General features: G+C 42.5%; 1 protein-coding gene across 4 annotated transcripts in view; it reads right to left on the minus strand.

The window, feature by feature from the left end:
• Positions 1–20,608, minus strand: part of kctd5b (potassium channel tetramerization domain containing 5b) — a 33,491-nt gene extending 12,883 nt beyond the window's left edge. The window contains exons 1-3 of one of the 4 annotated variants that reach the window (XM_021565157.2): positions 20,157–20,601; positions 1,174–1,282; positions 929–1,020 (exon numbers count right to left, since the gene is read on the minus strand). In XM_021565157.2, the coding sequence (XP_021420832.1) occupies positions 929–1,020; positions 1,174–1,282; positions 20,157–20,378 (423 nt within the window). In that variant the 5' untranslated portion in view covers positions 20,379–20,601. Of the gene's footprint in view, positions 1–928; positions 1,021–1,173; positions 1,283–20,156 lie in introns of all 4 variants that reach the window. The other 3 variants (XM_021565154.2, XM_036946474.1, XM_036946473.1) reach the window with 3 other exon arrangements.
• Positions 20,609–20,735: the final 127 nt, after the last annotated feature.

Below are 20,735 nucleotides of genomic sequence, written 5' to 3' on the forward strand. Positions count from 1 at the left end.
ATAACGTTGCCTATGGGCACAACCCCCCCCCAAAATCGCTGGACCAGACAGGACTGGCAAAAAGTGCTCTTCTCTGACGAGTCGCAGTTCTCTCTCACCAGGGGTGATGGTCGGATTCTCATTTATCGTCAATGAGCATTACACCGAGGCCTGTACTCTGGAGCGGGATGGATTTGGAGGTGGCGGGTCCGTCATGGTCTGGGGCGGTGTGTCACAGCATCATCGGACTGAGCTTGTTGTCATTGCAGGCAATCTCAACGCTGTGCGTTACAGGGAAGACATCCTCCTCCCTCATGTGGTACCCTTCCTGCAGGCTCATCCTGACATGACCCTCCAGCATGACAATGCCACCAGCCTTCCTGCTCATTCTGTGCGTGATTTCCTGCAAAACAGGAATGCCAGTGTTCTGTCATGGCCAGCGAAGAGCCCGGATCTCAATCCCATTGAGCACGTCTGGGACCTGTTGGATCGGAGGGTGAGGGCTAGGGCCATTCCCCCCAGAAATGTCTGAAAATTTGCAGGTGCTTTGGTGGAAGAGTGGGATATCTCACAGCAAGAACTGGCAAATCTGGTGCAGGATCTCTGAGGAGGAGATGCACTGCAGTACTTAATGCAGCTGGTGGCCACACCAGATACTGACTTACTTTTGACCCCCCCCCCCCTTTGTTCAGGGACACATTATTCAATTTATGTTAGTCACATGTCTGTGGAACTTGTTCAGTTTACATCTCGTTGTTGAATCTTATGTTCATAAATATTGACACATGTTAAGTTTGCTGAAAATAAAACGCAGTTGGCAGTGAGGACATTTATGTTTTTTGCTGAGTTTATTTTAACCATTGGTCAAAAGATACGTATCCTTACAGAAGGGATAAGAGTTTTGAAGAAATACAAAAATCAATAGCGTGCGATTGGGAAGTTCACCTACCTGTGATGTTTTGCAGTCTCGTTCCCTGATCTTGTCCTTGAGGAGCTTTATTAATGATGTGATATTGTAGAATTCGGCTTCCTCCAGGACACCTTCAAAAACACACATTAAGAATCCATTCTGGCAGGAATGAGCAACATAATAAAAACAGACTGCAACAGAGGATACTTAAGAGCTGACGTTGGAAACCAACAGCTTCACTGTGCACATTAGTAGCAACATTCATCTCATATGTCTAGTCTTACCTTCCTCTGCCAGCTCCCTGTTGAGCACCAGCTTGCCATGCCTCAAGTAGTTCAGTACCGGCCCAAAGTATGTGGGGTCTCTGTCTATGAGATAGGCACCAGTGTCATCCTGTAAATGGAACAGATAGAAAATAATTCAAGTCAAGACTTACAGTTCACCATTGTCAGACGAAGACCACCGAGTTGAGTGAAGAGAGGAAAACCACTGGACAGAAGTTAGAACACACAAAACCACACTGCATATATCAGGAAACAGAAACCCCAACATAAGCCCATATGAATGATGGAGGAAGCTACTGGGCTCATAATCCCTGCAAGTGTTGAGGAGTCACACACGCACAGCCGTCATCTATCACTTTTAGCCTTTATTCCCAGAAGCACTCAGAGTTTGATCCTCTTGAGCTCATAACCAGTGGGCATTCCCATATTCCAGTAAGTACTGTGAATAGAACATCCTGCCTTTATGTACATAGCTACCTCAAATACATTGTACCCCTGCACAGTGTTATGATACTGGTACTCCCTGGATTTGGCTCTATTCTGGTATTTTATTCCTAGTGTAACCATTATTTTTAAACTGCATCATTGAGATGGGCTCATAAGTAAGCATTTCACAGTAGTCTACACCCATTATATTCGGTGCATGTGACAAATAAAATGTTGTAACCAGTGGTATTTAACATTTTATTTGTCACATGCACCGAATATAATGGGTGTAGACTACTGTGAAATGCTTACTTATGAGCCCATCTCAATGATGCAGTTTAAAAATAATGGTTACACTAGGAATAAAATACCAGAATAGAGCTATATCCAGGGAGTACCAGTATCATAACACTGTGCAGGGGTACAATGTATTTGAGGTAGATATGTACATAAAGGCAGGATGTTCTAAATCACAGTACTAATAGGAATGCCCACTAGTGATAAGTACTGCGATTAAAATATATATATAAAAAAAATCTTTGTCTCCTGGGGGAATGGGTTGTTGAAACAATTAGAGCAGAACAGAATGAAATTTGGAACAGGAGACTGAATTCACAGAAGGGACCAAGAGGGAAAACACGACTACACCATCTTCAATGCAAAACAAGACCGAACAAATTACACAACCACCCTCTTCATTCCATTGAAAAATACAGAAGTCATTGAGATAGTTTGTCAGCAATCTGCAGTTAACACTAGTCCACCGAGAACAGGGAAAAAATAGATGGTTCAAGTTACAATTAAATGGAAATGGTGAGTGAATGTCATTCACCAAAAATGAGAAAGGGGGGGGGGTGAAACCCAAAACAAATGTAACGCAAATCTCGTTAATGCAACAGGATGTGTGAGTTTGCATACTTTTTAGTACTTGGCCTCAGCGATCTAGACAAATTAGCTGAGGCATTGGGCTGGCAGCTGTCCCAACATAATTTACACAACACACACTTCATTTTCATACTTTCCAGGCCTTGGTCAAACAAAGCTAGGCAAACACACACCTCTTCCTTTGCCATTGATAGACTGCCATCAAACGTTGTTAAACCCATTAGGTCTTTCCAATAATGAGAAACTGTCTCAGCGCATTCTCTAAGGTGCTGAACCTGAAGATTCGTGGCTGACTGACCTCCTTTCCACAGCAAAAATACCCCACTGGACCCCCATGGGTTATGAACTAGTCCAAATGCTCTGCATATCAGTTCCTTAATATTCTTCTGCACACATTCATTTAACCATAGTTACAGGTGGAAAGTACAGGAGAACAGAAATAGGTCAGTTAATAAGACTCATTTTCTGGTGTAGCGGCACCCCCCCCCCCAAAAAAAAAAACACTTACAAACTTAAGTCCTGCTAAATTAAACAGATGCAAGTACATAGTGAAAACATTACTGTGCCATGTTTGTACTTTGTGTGCAGCAATGGAGGCTCATAGACAGTTTTAAGAACAGGCCACCTAGATTTAGAAGCAGACCTCTGTGTTGCCATATCTGTACATCGTTTCAGTCTGGTTGATGCGTCAGCTCTGAGCTGAACAAGTGGCCTATCCTAGTGTTACGCACATGTCAAGAGTGTGCAAAGCTGTCATCAAGGCACTATTATTCTACAATGTAGAAAATAGTTGTTTTTTTAATAAAATAAAAACCCTTGAATGAGTTGGTGTGTCCAAACTTGACTGGTACTGTGCGTGTATATATTTTCGAAGAAGTCTGACCTTTTAACAGTTTCCCCACCCGCCCGCCCCGCTTCTTCTTCCACCATTTTCAAGGCACACATTCACCAGGCTCACAGCCGGTGCATTTAGCTGAACAATTTATGATGGATTAATGTCTCAAGTTCTAAAATGAACAACTCCTTTTAGAAGCCCCTGAAAGCTTTCCCTTCATAAGAGGCCGTTAAAGGAGTTCCATCATGGCTGGGCTGGCAAAGGGGAGAAAAAAAAACCCACTCCTGTCCAAAGCACTCTCTGGGTGGGGAATACTCTTGTAGAGGAGGAGAAAACAGGCGCAACGTAAAATATTTACTCTGCCTCGGAAACCATCAGTCGACAGGGAGACCGAGACACAGCTTACTGCTTCTCGATTACGCGACCGACTGAGCTGGCTAACTTCTGGAATGTTCCATCGCCATGCGGCCGGGCCACCAAGGCATGTACAGTCATCCATAGCATGTACAGTCATCCATAGCATGTACAGTCATCCATAGCTAGCCTATTTTTGCAAGGTGGTGCCGACGTGTCACTGGTTCTGGTGATTTGTGGCATGGTGTTTAGAGTGTGGCAGTGTGAAGGCAGCAGTGGAGGAGCAGGGAGCTGGTAGTGTTAAATATTATCACTGCCGCCCTCCCTCAGGCGGGAACCCAGCGCTAAATGCGGGCCACACATCTCACGCACATTGAGAAAGCCTTCTAAGCAGGAAAATAGAGAGGAATATGAAAATAATTAGATGCGAAAGGAACAAGAATTTTATGCAATGGAATACTTGAAATATTGATGTTGCGCTCAAAACCGGAGAGCTGGAATGTCACTTGAGTGGCCCTGCATTTGGTTCAGATGAGTAGTCTGATCTCACATTAACAAAGGAAAAAGTGATGAGGTTCTGTAAGCTTATGGTCCTGAAGTCATTAGATAGCGGACCATCCACAACTTACCTGACGTCTGACCCAGTATACTTGGCTGATAAAATACTTGTTCTACCGGCACTTTAAGTTAGCCAAGAACTGTGCACAAAAAAATCTGTCAAAAATCAACTAAGATATGTGGCAGAAAGGACCCATAAGTCAGGTGATTATCTAATACTATTCCAAAAAAATAAAAGCAGGAAGAAGTGTCTTAAAATATAGATGCAGTTCCCTCTGGAAACAAGAATTTGGGAGAATCTTAGTTGTAGTGACCGTGCATGCGAGTGTACTACACCCCCCCTACACACTCTCTCCCTGGCTTACCCCAATGTGCAAAACAGGCTCCAGTCAACATGAATAATGCAAAGCTCCTTCTGAAGCACATCAGCCTAGGTGACTGAAGACCAAGGCACTCATTTCCTGAGGTGGTAAACACAATACTGCATCGCCAAAAATAGAGCACTTGAATTAGCCATCAGTCTTTGGTGCTTCCTGTTCAAGTGAAGGGATGTGAAGTGACCAAAAAAAAATAATGGCCTTGCACCCCACCATGTGCAAAATTAATTCATGTATAAACATTTTTGAAAGGTGTTGGCTATAGGGCTGACTATGGTTGATGGGAATAGCTCTTTTTATATTGAAGGTAGCCATTAGTCAAAGCTGCTGGCAGACAGGGATATGTAGTGCATTAGCCTGAGAGCCCAATCTGCACTTAGGCAGGGGATTGGGCTGGGCTGCTCCATTTATGATCAGCTGTTCACGTTTGGGCAAACCACCCAAAAACACACTGATTTAGGCTATTGAGAGATTAGGAGATTTGCATGAGCAAATGAAAATATGAAAGGAACTGAGAACAGTAAATCCAAGGGAATGTGTGGTAATGGAGATTAACGGTGCTAGTAGATGAGCGCAATGGAATATGATGGAGCATTACGAGAAACGAAACGCACACGGACGTTTTTTTTTTAAACTGACAAAACTGTGCTGAGATGGAGGTAGTGGTGGAGAGTCGACTCCAAAATAATTGATTATTCGACTCCTTGCCCGTCGATTCCCGGTGTCGACTCCCATTTCTGGGTGTCAAGAATAGATTCCGCTAGGAAGACTTCTCCGCTCATAGGAATCAGCATTTTTGCAACGGAGGAGAGTGTTCTCGGAAGTAGCCAACGGCAACTACTGAAACTCTTGCATCCTTCACAGCAAATACATTTAGGGGAAGGGCATAACTAGACAAGTAGGCCAACCAGGCAGACAATCAGAGCTGAGCATTGGTAATCAAAAGCTGTATTTCGCAATTTCTTAGCTTACAATAGTTTCGCAAGATCATTACATAGGGGCTAATCAATGAGTAGGCTAGCGTAAACTACTCCACACGCAACAGACCGAAGACTGAACATGCACTCACTCATCTTTCATAGCGAAGCGAAAGAGCAGGCGACAGCGAGAGAGAAGGGGGCAGGCAGACAGGCTATATACTCTCACAATGCCTCGTAAATTCACCAAAAGTATAGGATTAGACTATCAATGAGTATGGCAAAACTATTCTACACCGAACAAAAATATAAAACGGCAACATACAATTTCAAAGATTTTACTGAGTTACAAGGTAAATCAGTCAATTTAACTAAAAATTCATTAGGCCCTAATCTATTGATTTCACATGACTGGGAACACAGATATGCATCGGTTGGCCACAGATAAAATAAAGTAGAGGCGTGGATAAAAATAAATAAATAAATGTCCGTATCTGGTGTGACCACCATTTGCCTCATGCAGCACGACATCTCCTTCGCATAGAGTTGCTCAGGCTGTTGATTGTGACCTGTGGAATGTTGTCCCACTCCTCAATGGCTGTGCGAAGTCACTGGATATTGGCGGGAACATGCTGTTGTACACGTCGGTCCAGAGTATCCCAAATATGCTCAATGGGTGACATGTCTGGTGAGTATGCAGGCCATGGAAGTAGTGAGACATTTTCAGCTTCCAGGAATTGTGTACAGATCCTTGAGACACAGGGCTGTGCATTATGCTGAAACATGAGGTGATAACAGTGGATGAATGGCATGACAACGGGCCTCAGGATCTTGTCACGGTATCTGTGCATTCAAATTCCCATCAATGAAATAAGTGTTTGTTGTCCATAGTTTATGCCTACCCAAACATAACCCCACCACGGGGCACTCTGTTCACAATGTCGACATTAGCAAATCGCTCACCCACACGTGGTCTGCACAGTACAGTTGAAACTGGGATTTATCCGTGAAGAGCACACTTCTCCAGTGTGCCAGTTGTCAAAGGTGAGCATTTGCCCACTGAAGTCTGTTACGACACTGAACTGTAGTCAGGTCAAGGCCCTGGTGAGGATGAGGAGCACGCAATAAGCTTCCCTGAGATGGTTTCTGACAGTTTGTGCAGAAATTATTCCGTTGTGCAAACCCAGTTTCATCAGCTTTCCGGCTGGCTGGTCTCAGACAATCCTGCAGGTTAAGAAGCCGTATGTGGAGGTCCTGGGCTGGCATGGTTACATGTGATCTGCAGTTTTGAGGTTGATTGAATGTACTGCCAAATTCTCTTAAACAACGTTTGTGAGAAATTAACATTAGATTCTCTGGCAACAGCTGTGGTGGACATTCCTGCAGTCAGCATTTCACCCTCTCCCTCAAAACTTGATACATCTGTGGAATTGTGTCAAGTGACAACAATACACAATTTAGAGTGGCCTTTTATTGCCCCCAGCACAAGGTCCATCTGTGTAATGATCATGCAATTTACTCAGATTCTTGATGTGCCACAACTGTCAGGTGAATGGAATATCTTGGCAAAGGAAAAATGGTCACTAACAGGGACTAAAGAGAATTAGAGAAATACGCTTTGTGTGCTCATGGAACATTTCTGGGATATTTTATTTCAGCTCATGAAACATGGGATCAACACTTCACATTTTGCGTTTATATTTTGTTCTGTGTACATTGTGCCAATGTCAGTTTAATTAGGCCTAAATGTGCAATAAAAAGTATTGTGCCTATAGTTTATTTAAACCTGTTATGGCTGCACCCCTTTGTTCTCAATTTCCACCTGAAGACATACCCAAATCTAACTGCCTGTAGCTCAGCCCCAGAGGCAAGGATGTGCATATTCTTGGTATCATTTGAATGGAAACATTCTGAAGTTTGTGGAAATGTTAATTGAATATAGGAGAATATAACAGTAGATCTGGTGGAAGAAAAGAGAGAGCATACGTTTTCTGTTTTTTTATTGTTGTAGTATCATCTTTCACATGTACTAGAATAGCCACACAGTCAGATAGGATGCTGGAGATAATTTTGATGGATAACACAAGAGGGCAACTGCAGGTGTGCAAAGTTTCAGACTGATAACTTCAGGAATGGGTGAGCTACATGACATTTAGCATGAAGTCACCCAGGTGTCCCACACAAGTTGCCCAAATGTACCCAAGTGGCCGAATTGGTGAAATTACCTATAACTATATACAGCAGTGCAAATAACTATATACAACATATCAAAAAGCAATTCTAACACACACAAAAAAAAGTTTTACAAAATATTAGAAAATAAATATATTTTAAAAAAAAGTACACCCCTTGGAAGTCCTCGTCATAATATTTTTCTGCCTGTGCCATGTCCCATAGCAGTCTCTTTCTGATGTAAAGCAGAGACAAACTGAACAAGTGGTGCAGGTCATGCGACACAGAACACAACGACGCCTCCATGCTGTGCCCTTTTGGCCCAGAGGCACAGTCATGCCTGCAGTGATGAACTGTGGCATATGAACACCACTGGGGGCACAGGCAGAGCGGACAGCATTGCACCGGGGGCTCCCAGTCGGAGTCGCTATCACTGAAAGAAACAATACAAATATTTTTTTTATGTTATGAGCCTTTTATCATCACATAAAATAAACAGATATGTATTGTATAGAGCAGAGGGAACAGTCACTAAGGTGAAGTGCTGTTCCATTCAACTCCGGCCATTGTTGTGTGTGTGTGTATGTATGTATATATATATATATATATAGTGCCTTGTGAAAGTATTCGGCCCCCTTGAACTTTGCGACCTTTTGCCACATTTCAGGCTTCGAACATAAAGATATAAAACTGTATTTTTTTTGTGAAGAATCAACAACAAGTGGGACACAATCATGAAGTGGAACGACATTTATTGGATATTTCAAACGTTTTTAACAAATCAAAAACTGAAAAATTGGGCGTGCAAAATTATTCAGCCCCTTTACTTTCAGTGCAGCAAACTCTCTCCAGAAGTTCAGTGAGGATCTCTGAATGATCCAATGTTGACCTAAATGACTAATGATGGTAAATACAATCCACCTGTGTGTAATCAAGTCTCCGTATAAATGCACCTGCACTGTGATAGTCTCAGAGGTCCGTTAAAAGCGCAGAGAGCATCATGAAGAACAAGGAACACACCAGGCAGGTCCGAGATACTGTTGTGAAGAAGTTTAAAGCCGGATTTGGATACAAAAAGATTTCCCAAGCTTTAAACATCCCAAGGAGCACTGTGCAAGCGATAATATTGAAATGGAAGGAGTATCAGACCACTGCAAATCTACCAAGACCTGGCCGTCCCTCTAAACTTTCAGCTCATACAAGGAGAAGACTGATCAGAGATGCAGCCAAGAGGCCCATGATCACTCTGGATGAACTGCAGAGATCTACAGCTGAGGTGGGAGACTCTGTCCATAGGACAACAATCAGTCATATATTGCACAAATCTGGCCTTTATGGAAGAGTGGCAAGAAGAAGAAGAAGAATGCCATTTCTTAAAGATATCCATAAAAAGTGTTGTTTAAAGTTTGCCACAAGCCACCTGGGAGACACACCAAACATGTGGAAGAAGGTGCTCTGGTCAGATGAAACCAAAATCAAACTTTTTGGCAACAATGCAAAACGTTATGTTTGGCGTAAAAGCAACACAGCTGAACACACCATCCCCACTGTCAAACATGGTGGTGGCAGCATCATGGTTTGGGCCTGCTTTTCTTCAGCAGGGACAGGGAAGATGGTTAAAATTGATGGGAAGATGGATGGAGTCAAATACAGGACCATTCTGGAAGAAAACCTGATGGAGTCTGCAAAAGACCTGAGACTGGGACGGAGATTTGTCTTCCAACAAGACAATGATCCAAAACATAAAGCAAAATCTACAATGGAATGGGTCAAAAATAAACATATCCAGGTGTTAGAATGGCCAAGTCAAAGTCCAGACCTGAATCCAATCGAGAATCTGTGGAAAGAACTGAAAACTGCTGTTCACAAATGCTCTCCATCCAACCTCACTGAGCTCGAGCTGTTTTGCAAGGAGGAATGGGAAAAAATTTCAGTCTCTCGATGTGCAAAACTGATAGAGACATACCCCAAGCGACTTACAGCTGTAATCGCAGCAAAAGGTGGCGCTACAAAGTATTAACTTAAGGGGGCTGAATAATTTTGCACGCCCAATTTTTCAGTTTTTGATTTGTTAAAAAAGTTTGAAATATCCAATAAATGTCGTTCCACTTCATGATTGTGTCCCACTTGTTGTTGATTCTTCACAAAAAAAAATGCAGTTTTATATCTTTATGTTTGAAGTCTGAAATGTGGCAAAAGGTCGCAAAGTTCAAGGGGGCCGAATACTTTCGCAAGGCACTAACTATATATATACACACACACACACACACACACACACACACACACACACACACACACACACACACACACACACACACACACACACACACACACACACATACATACATACATATATATACACACACACATACACCCAAACATTTCATTGCAAACATTTTTTTGTTATATATATATATTTTACATTTCATAAAACGGCATTAGCACTTACCCGTCCAGAAGTACGTCTTGTCCTTGCAGAAACAGCTCTTCAGTTCGTTTGAATCATAACACTCCAAGATTCCTCTAACAAAAAATCTGTCACTTGAGTTTGACTTTGCTTTACCTGATTTATTCGCCATGATATCTTCAATGAAATCGTTGGAACTACAACTTTACGAAATACAGCTGCGCGTAAAAAGCCTTACAGCAACTCCTCTGATCGTCAAGGCGAGAATGGAGTTCCCTGCGCGTGCGATTACAAACAAGCAATTGTGGTCCAACCCAAAACCATTACATACTGGCATTTACCTCAGCTCATTGGCTATCTACACAGCTAGATTTCAAGAAGATCAGTGGTCATTGGGCAGAAATATAGTCAATCAATGAAGCTTCGCTAAAATTATTGGTGCGTAATGTAGTCATTTAGCGTTGTCTTCAAATCAGCTCACTTCGGTCAATACTCCCCGCAAAAAAAACAAAGACGTTTGGCTGTGTTGCAAACATCCAGAGGAATGCACTGAAACCAACCATGACTAGATAAACGATTGTTTACAGGGGGGAATCACGTCGAATGCTCCGTAAAAAAATTGATAGAGATGGAATTCACGGCACAAACGGGTTACAAAATGTTTCGATTTAGGCTATAAAAATGGATTTTATCAAAGAAAACGGCACTTCATTTGATCACTGGGACACTCAGGAAGAGAAATAAGAGCAAGATATCAGAATGTAAGTCATAATTTTACCTTCAGATGTGAATGTGTAAAAACTGTCATGGCGGAAAATGTTTGTTGTTGATTGCTCCTCTCAAACAAAAGCATGGTATTTGTTCTCTGTAATAGCTATTTTAAATTGGAAAACGTAGTTTGATTACCAAGATTCTAATCTCTTGAAGGGTGTAAGACGCTTGCATTTTCAAGAATGTTTAATGTTACGAAGTTGTATTTTTAGTTGTCACTCTGAAATTTCCCCTGATGTTGGTCCCTGTACGGGGATCGCAGCCATTAACCAGTTAAGTTAGATAAAGTTTTCACTTGCATTTGCGTGCTTGTGGCGTTCTCCCTAATGCTCTCGTTTGTTCGGGAGCCGTCTGCTCGTTCTAAGTAGTATAATCTATCCTGTTCAAAACAGTGGCAGCATGTGCAGCAGTGTTCATTCGGTTTTTGACATACCAAAAGTTTAATAGGTGCATTTATGTTGTTCAAATGCACAGATCACTTTATATTTCTTCAAAATTAACTACCGGTAGTTCGAAAACTAGCATTACATTTCTGTCATGCTGCTTTGTTGACAACCACAATCTCGCGTACCGGGTATTCAGCGGCCGCAGTTGTACTAATTCCATCCGAATAGGCTATAGCCTATAAACACGGCAAAGAACAGGCTTATCTGCATAGAGTGCGCTGCATCATCCAATGGGATCTGTCAAGGCTGCGCCCAGCAGGAATATTCTAGTTCCTACACCTCACCTATTTTCAAACAAAATAGGCCTTTATAAGTTAATAAGCAAAATGGGCAGCATCATGCTCATGCCAGTCCGCTCTAGAAAGCAACATGCGTCTTCCAAGTAGGACTGCAATAATGAAGTGGTTTGAACGTGTATGCGCACACAGCCGTTTCAGCGTGTTTTGGGAGTCAAGCAAAATAATATTCTGGAGTAGTTCCCCCCTAGGCGGAGGGGAGAAGTGAAATGCAAACTGCTGCTGACAGATGGACGAACAGAGTAGGGATGGGCATTGGGCACGGTTATTCGAATACTACAATATTCATTTATTTTTGACAAAGATTTTTAGGCCCATTTCAATGAAAAGGCTGTCTAAAATTAAATTCTCTCTGTGACATTGCTACATACAAGGATAGACCATGACATTACAAAATGTTAGTAAAACAAGTTAGTGTGCCCCATAAACAATAAGTACCGGTAGCCTACACACTTTCCCGTGTGAAGCTTGTTATTGTTGATCAATCAAAGCAGCACTACTGTCAAGAGGCTCCATGTATGCAAAATTGAATTACAATTACACAATTAAGTTGGCTAAATGAGTAGGCTACAATGATTAACCAACCGGTAGGCTGTTTAATATGAGTTGTAGACAAGGACGCGAGGAGCGCAGCAAAAGCCTCAATTAGCCTTGATTGCTGGCTAACTAACTTAACTGGCTAGTGTAGCTAGCTTGCTTAAAAAAAAATATATATATTTAATGCAGTCAAGACAAACACTCACAGCAACAAGTTTGTCCAACTTGCGAGTTGGTTTGGCTACTTTCTGTGTCAGACACGCCCAAGTGTACAACTGCAGCCTGCAATTTGGGGCCTTCCTGCATCAACTAAACCTTGTTCCAGATAAAACCGTGCCCGACAGGCGGGGACAGTCTACCGGTCGCCCCCGTTTCCAGCTAGCACAGAAGGTGGAGGGACACAGTGTGCTAGCTCGCTAGTTAGCACACTGTCGCCTACACCTCCTTTATACCGGAGTCATCTTTGCTTCTGCATGCCGAACACCTGCCCTCAACATTAACAGAATTGCAGGAAAACAATGCCCGACACCCAGGGGCAAAGGACACTACCGGTGTGTACTAGCTATAGCTTGCTACCGTTGTCGACCCTGCCTCTTCTTGTGGGGTTTATCAGCGGTTGGCATCCAACGTTATGGTGAAATACCACCATCTACTGTATGGAGCGCCACTGCCTATGTACTGTAATGAAACAGCAGGGAGCAGGTCTCGAACCCTCGACCTTTGAGCCCGAGGTCCGGTGCGCTATCGACTGTGCCGCAAAAGCATGCTCATACGGCAGGGTCGATTTCCGCGCTTATAAACCAGGGTCGTTACACTACCAAAGTCATAGCTTAAAAATTTTTAAAAAAAAAGAGGATGTAGGAATGGCCACATACAGGAACTCTGAATTTCGGACTGCAGTTCCACCCTTCAACACTGGCCCATGCTCCTCTTGCGCACCTCAATACCAGTCCATGCTGAAACAGAGTGCACCGCCTCTCTTTTAATGGTCACATACCTTTTTAGCAGATTTTATTGAGGGTGGGGCAAAATGTTTGTGTTCTTATCTCCAACAGTGCAGTAGTATGTAACAATACACACAAATCTAAAGTAAAATAATGGAATATATAACTTAGGCTGAGAAATGTCAAGAGTGGCATTGAATGAAATACTGTAGATACGCATGAATAAAGCCGTATGTAAACATTTAATAGTGTAACACTAGTCACTTTAAAAAGGGACCAATGATTCCATGTCTATGTATATAGGGCAGCAGCCTCTAAGGTGCAAGGTGGAGTAACCAGGTGGCAGCCAGCTAGCGATGGCTATTTAGCAGTCTGATGGCCTTGACATCGAAACTGTTTTTCAGTCTCTCTGTCCCAGCTTTGATGCACCTGTACTGACCTCGCCTTCTGGATGATAGAGGGGTAAACAGGCCGTGGCTCAGGTGGTTGTTGTCCTTCATGATCTTTTTGGCCTTCCTGTGACATCGGGTGCTGTCGGTGTCCTGGAGGGCAGATAATCACAGAGGGCAAACTCTTGGGCAGACCGCACCACCCTCTTGGTTGCCGTACCAGGCGGTGATACAGCCCAACAGGATGCTCTCAATTGTGCATCTGTAAAAGTTGAGGGTTATTGGGGCCAAGCCAAATTTCTTCAGCCTCCTGAGGTCGAAGAGGCGCTATTGCGCCTTCTTTACCACACACCATAACAAATTATCAGTGATGTGTACGCTGAGGAACTTGAAGCTTTTCACCTTCTCCACTGCGGTCCCGTCAATGTGGATAGGGGCATGCGAGCAAGTCCCCATTGAAGAAAAATGTGTTTTTTAAAACACGCATTCCGACTATCCGGATATGCAAACAAAATGAACGATATAATAGTGTAATCATTTCAAAATGCCCAACCCTAGAACAGAGGCCCCTGATTCTCACCCAATACAAGCATATAGCCCATTCAGGGAGGGGAGTGACATTATCCCTTGGCTCCCCACCCCACTTGGAAAAAGGCTAGAACATGAATTAAGCCAGTGAAAGAGACATCCACACAAGCTGCTCCTTATACAGACCAGACACACAGCCAGAGGGTGAAGGGGACTAAGGATGGTAGTCAGTGTGTGTTTAAAAACAGAGCTAAAGTGGGAGAAAGGATAGCAAGACTGACAGAAAAGAGAGATATGTTGGATATTACGGCATTTTCAGGGCAGGTTACTCTGCCTATTAGAAACAGTAACAAAGACAGCAAAATAATATTTCTTTATTTTGCCATTTTCTATCTGGCTTTTATTTCAGCTGTCAGTCAACTTTCCCTTGCACTGTGACAAGAAAATCTAAATTGCATGACAATCTTATCTGTAGCTAGGCCTACCTCTTCTAGCATTCTTCTCATTTTAAAAATGTCACAGCAGAACAATATTGGTCTACATTAACTCACGTTAACCTTGAAAAAACAAGTGCATGCATTTCATCATTATCATTGTGTGTGAGCAGCATCACACCAACTGGTGCTGCCCATACACAACTGCTTCTTCCTCTATGCCCAGCGGATGAATAGGAAATTCATCACACGTGGCTGGAATGTCATTCATGCAAGCATTCAAACCAGTTAGCCAACGCAGTTGGGCACTGGTTCATTCCTCGCCATACAGTAGTCTGAATCCCTTATGCCGCATTTCCATTGAGGATTTACCCCAGTGTTTTAGCCAAAACGCTCAGACTTCTGTTTGCATCTACACAGGCCGGCACCCGTCTCTCACTGGGCCACGGCTGACGGACCAGCTCTGACTTGGAGCCAACTCAAGGCCCTGGGTACTTTTCAGCTTGCATTGACATAATAGCCAACTGGACTGGGTCGCACACGTCCCACAGAATGTGGAACTCCTGTTTGTTCAGCGCACTGTTGACATCTGACACCGGAAATCCACGTAGCACATTGGGGGCGAAACAAAAGAGCCCCATTCATTTTCAATGAAGGGAAGCTAAGTGGGAAGAGGACTGTTGGGTGATAATAGCATGGCTAAGGGAGCCTTAGGGAGGGACCAAAGTTGGAGAAAGCTGAACATTATGTAAATATTCTGCTATTGACCAATCGAAGCTCGCTATAGTTTCCAGCCCCTACTGGATTGTCTGCTGATATCTAGCGCCAACGAGGGTGAAACAAGCTTGGTGATCCAAATGTACTTGTTACACGGATCTAGGCCATGACTACCAACATTTTCACATGACTCTACATGTAAAATTGGTTTGCACTCAGTTCACAAGTACTCTCAGCAAGCAAACGCCATTGTTGTGTTCAAGCCTTAAAACAACAGTCTTGAATGATGCAGAGGTTGTTGATTCTGCTCGCCACAAGTATTTAGTGTCACAAGCCTGAAGGAAACATAAAAACACTAGTAGTGACGGGCATTCGAGTCTTTTCGGTGAGCCGGCTCATTTCACTCCATCCAGTAAACAAGTATGCTTATTTGGCTCTTCGTTCAAAATGCTTAAAGGGCAATTCCAGCATTATGGATGTGACATTTGCACACAAAATGAGAAACAAAATGTCTCACAGAATTGACTTATCAAGCATAAATGAAAATGTTAATGTGTATATTTGTAGAACCCTATAGGGGAAGAGTAGACAAAATTACAAAAATGTAAGTAGTATCATTGAATTAAACAACAACTTGCGTTATGGATGTGACATATGGACAGGCATTCTTGGGAGAATGACACATTAGCAATTAATTGCAATTCATCTGATCACTCTTCATAACATTCTGGAGTATATGCAAATTTCCATCATACAAACTGAGGCAGCAGACTTTGTGAAAATTAATATTTGTGTCTTTCAAAACTTTTGGCCACAATTGTACAATTGTGTGACTGTGCAAAATGTGTGTTTATATAAAGATATTCACCAAACGTCATCATAATACTTTTGTCTTCATCTGAAAATGCACTATACCTCAAAGAACCAAGAAATAACCAGTACATTGTATAGTTATTGCATAGGCTATTAAAGTGTACTTGTGAGTCCCATGAAAGCCCAAATGTGGTAAAAAAAAAAAAAATGCATTTACAATTCTTTATTTGAAAATCTCTGATTTTCATTGCGAATCAGAGTGCGGCATACCTCAATCATAGAAATATTTGCACTTTCATAATAACACTAGAGGAAAATGTTATGGATGTGACAGGGTCCCAAAAGACAGTTAGCAAATGACACTGCACTCCATTTCAAATGTACCAAATGACACTGCACTCCATGTGACAGATGTTATCACCTACTGAGTAACAGAAAACACTTAAAAAAGTGTATTTTTAAGATGAGGCTTTGTTTGGATCTAACACCCTTTAATCTGCCAGCACAGGCTCTATGAAACAGTACCCCGTCCCTATATTGTCCACAAATTGACACAGGGACTGAACAACTTGACCTGCAGCCACCCAAGTCTGGTCGTCCTTGGCTGGCAAGATGTACACAAATCGTTCCTCCTCAAGAACTGCATTTCAACAGCATCTGAGTCAGTCTATCTGTTACTAGTCCCACAAACTGCATGTACACACACACACCAAACATTAGGAACACCTTCCTAATTAAGTTGCACTCCCCCTCTAGAAAAGGCGTTGAAAACGTTCCACAGGGATGCTGGCCCATGTTGTTCTTGATACAGACGGGAAACCGGTGCGCACCCAGCAGCGTTGCAGTTCTTAACACAAACCAGTGCGCCTGGCACCTACTACCATACCCCATTCAGAGACACATTTGTCTTGCCCATTCACCCTCAATGGCACACATACACAATTCATGTCTCAGTTGTCTCAAGGCTTAAAATATCCTTTAACCTGTTTCCTCCCATTCATCTATACAGATTTTAAAGGTGATTTAACAAATTACATCAATAAGGGATAATGGCTTTCATAGAGAGTCACCTGGTCAGTGTGTCATGGAAAGAGCAAGTGATCTTAATGTTTTGTAGACTCAGTGAATACCTCTAACCCTAGACTCAGTGATTGATACACTGATTTCATTCCCTTGTTTGAGCTAGCTGGACTCATTCCTTCTCTCTACTGTATCTTGACATATGTCATTTGGCTGATGTCTTTCCTATTTAGGGTTCATCTTAATTTTCGTTACATGAAATAGTAGAAAGGTTTAATTAAAATATAAACTACCCCTGGTGCAGGGTTTGCAATTTCATAGACATTTCTTGTCAGATCGTAAATCACCTCAGGCTTGACAGCTGCAGTTCACAAGCACCACGTGCAGGACAGACTAGACAGATATTGTCAATGACAGGGTACCCTCAAGGAAGTAAACAAACTCAGCATGACCGGTGAAATTGTATGGATTTTTAAGAACTTAATTATGCAATGCTCCAGTTAGCAGAACAACATGATTGCAGTTCATATGATAACGCGAGTAGACCCAAAATAGATCACACACACACACGATAAAAATGGCCAGCTAGCTTGTTTGCAAACAAGCACACTTCGGAAGCAATAGAATGGGCATGAACTTTTGATCATGATCGCGTGATACAGTGTTGCAGACTAGTGAGTCATTGATCATGTCCGTTACGCTTAGAACGAGTAAATTACTGACAGAGAAAGGAAACCAGTGATACATCACCTAAGCACTTGATTAAAGTTAGCTTTGCACAGAAAGTTTGTATACAATCATAATTGAAACGCGTCCACAATAACAACCTTTCCTCAAAAACGTTACGATTGTAACACTGCCTGTCCAAATCAGCGTTCTTTCTATACTAGCACTGACACATTAAAAAAATATTGTTTCATTAACCTTCCGACTTGGTCAGAAACACAGGGGGACAAATGATTACCAAAACAAATTATGTGAGCCATTGCCAAAAGCTATGAAATCTTGTTGACTGAAAAAACGTATTTTGAGACTGTGTCCTACTTTGTAGTAACAATAACATTCAATTTGACAAATGTAGTCTTTAAATACACACATTCAAGGTAAATATGAATGCAGTTTAATTAGGAAATAAGCTATTTTGTTTTTTCATGCTCAGGTTGAACTTACAATTTAAAGCACAAAAAGGTAGGCCACCATTATGTCACCCTCTTAAATGTGCGGTCAAATACATTTTTACCTGGCCAAATTCTTAAAATGGCCTGCAAAAACAACAAAAAAAATAAGTTTCACACTCCCCACTATTTGTTTCTGCAGTGAGGATTCACCACATTTAGATCATTATTTTTAACTTATCTGCAGAAAAACATAGTTTTAAACTCAAAAAGCAGTAGTAGCTGTATGCAAATCACAGCTGAACGGCTCTTTCACAGATGCGATTCGGTTTCCCGACGTTCACCAAAAAGACCGTTCGACCCATCACTTAAAGCTGTTATTAACATAAAACACTGGCAGCAATTGATGTTTAAGTCTCAATGGAAAATACCAGTGTCCTTAAACTGGACATGGTCACCAATACAAAAAACAAATACAATTAATTATGGCACTGAAAATACAAATTTCAATAAGGTAATATGCTATATTGTTAAGACTTATGTAGGCAGGCACTCAATGCCAAACTAATACGCAAGCATTGTAACAAGTAGTCAGAGTAAAGACAGCACTGGAGGGGACGACTGGCGAGCCATTTCAGGAAGCTAAGATGACAATGCATGATCATTAAATGTCCTTGAGCTAATTCTAGTTAGTCTACGGTGTATCAACCAACTCTTTACAATGTTTGTAGCTACCTTGGTAACTAGAGAACCAGTTCTGCTCTCCTGCTAGCTAGCTAACAGTACCAACTAGATACTTGTGTGTGTATGTGGACACCCCTTCCCTTCGAATTAGTGGATTCGGGTATTTGCTGACAGGTGTATAAAATCGAGCACAGATGCATGCAATCTCCATTGACAAACATTGGCAGTAGAATGGCCTTACTGAAGAGCTCAGTGCCTACCAATGTAGCACGTTATAGGATGCCACCTTCCCAACAAGTCTGCCCAGGCCAACTCTTAAGTAATGTTATTTTCAAGTGGAAACATCTAGGAGCAACAACGGCTGAGCCGTGAAGTGGTAAGAGCACATAAACTCACAGAATGGGACCCCCAAATGCAAAAGGGTGTAAAAATCTAGAAGCAATGTCAGCACAATAACTGTTCGTTGGGAGCTTCATGAAATGGTTTTTCATGGCCGAGCAGCCGCACACAAGCCTAAGATCATTGTGCATAATGCCAAGCGTCTGCTGGAGTGGTGGAATCAAGCTTCACCATCTGACAGTCTGACGGACAAATCTGGGTTTGGCGGATACCAGGACACTACCTGCCCCAATGCATAGCGCCAACTGTAAAGTTTGGTGGTGGAGGAATAATTATCTGGGGCTGTTTTTCAGTTCGGGCTAGGCCCCTTAGTTCCAGTGAAGGGAAAGCTTAATATTACAGCATACAATGACACTCTAGACAATTCCGTGATTCCAACTTAGTGACAACAGCTTGAGGAAGGCCCTTTCCTGTTTCAGCATGATAATGCCCCATGCACAAAGCAAGGTCCATACAAAAATGGTTTGTCGAGATCAGAGTGGAAGAACTTGAATAGCTTGCACACAGCCCTGCCCTCAACTCCATCAAACACCTTCGGAATGAATTGGAACACCGACTGAGAGCCAGGGATAATCGCCCAACATCATAACCAACCACACTAATGCTATTGTGGCTGAATGGAAGTAAGTCCCCACAGCAATATACCAACATGCTGTTATAGCGGGATGGACCATAACTCCATATTAACACGCATGCTTTTGGAAGGAGATGTTTGACGAGCAGGTGTCCACATACGTTTGGTCATGTAGTGTACGTCGTTTGACGGCTGTCGGAATCTGGAGTTAACGTTAATAAACTAGCTAGCTAGTAGTCGTTTGCAGTCGGTCATAAAATATCCCTTTCACTACATTATACCATTACATTTGCAGACTACCTAGTTAGGCGAACCCACAGACATTGAATTATTCACCATTGACACAAGAAACCCGGAGAAGGCTAGCTAACTCAGCTAACATTACCTTATCAGAGTCGAGGTCGGGGTCAGCCTGGCTCAGTCGGTACAGAAATGATTTCGGATCTCGGCACAGCGTCTGTCGTGTTGTTAAGAAATACGTTCCCCCCACGTTCAATCGAACCCATTTGGATGCCCCGTTACTGGTTGACTGGGTTTTTTCCCCGGTAGAATGAGTCAAACACCTCCGATAAACGGAACCACAAGTATCGGAGCTGTTTTCTGCCATCCCCTCTTCTACGCCCTCCGGTATGACTGGGTGAGGCTGTTGACAGGAAGCTTTTCCTCTCCAGTAGGCTCCACGCCATTCACTGGGCTGCGTTCAGTACGAAAAAAACGTAAAAGGTGCTGTTCTGAACGACCAGTTAAAAAAGAGGGGATGGGTTGTGGATTCAAAATGTACCGCTGCCCGTTAAATAAATCACTCATTGCTTTTTGACACAACATCCAAATGGCGCAAACGCACCTCATAGTCCCGGAGTATCAAACTCACCACGGCGAGCCGAATCGTTTTTATTTTCAACCAAGACCTAGACTACCAAGTGAGGCGATTTCCTTACTAATTAGTGACCTTAATTCAATCAAG

Source organism: Oncorhynchus mykiss, chromosome 16 (assembly GCF_013265735.2).
Source record: "Oncorhynchus mykiss isolate Arlee chromosome 16, USDA_OmykA_1.1, whole genome shotgun sequence".
Taxonomy (NCBI): domain Eukaryota; kingdom Metazoa; phylum Chordata; class Actinopteri; order Salmoniformes; family Salmonidae; genus Oncorhynchus; species Oncorhynchus mykiss.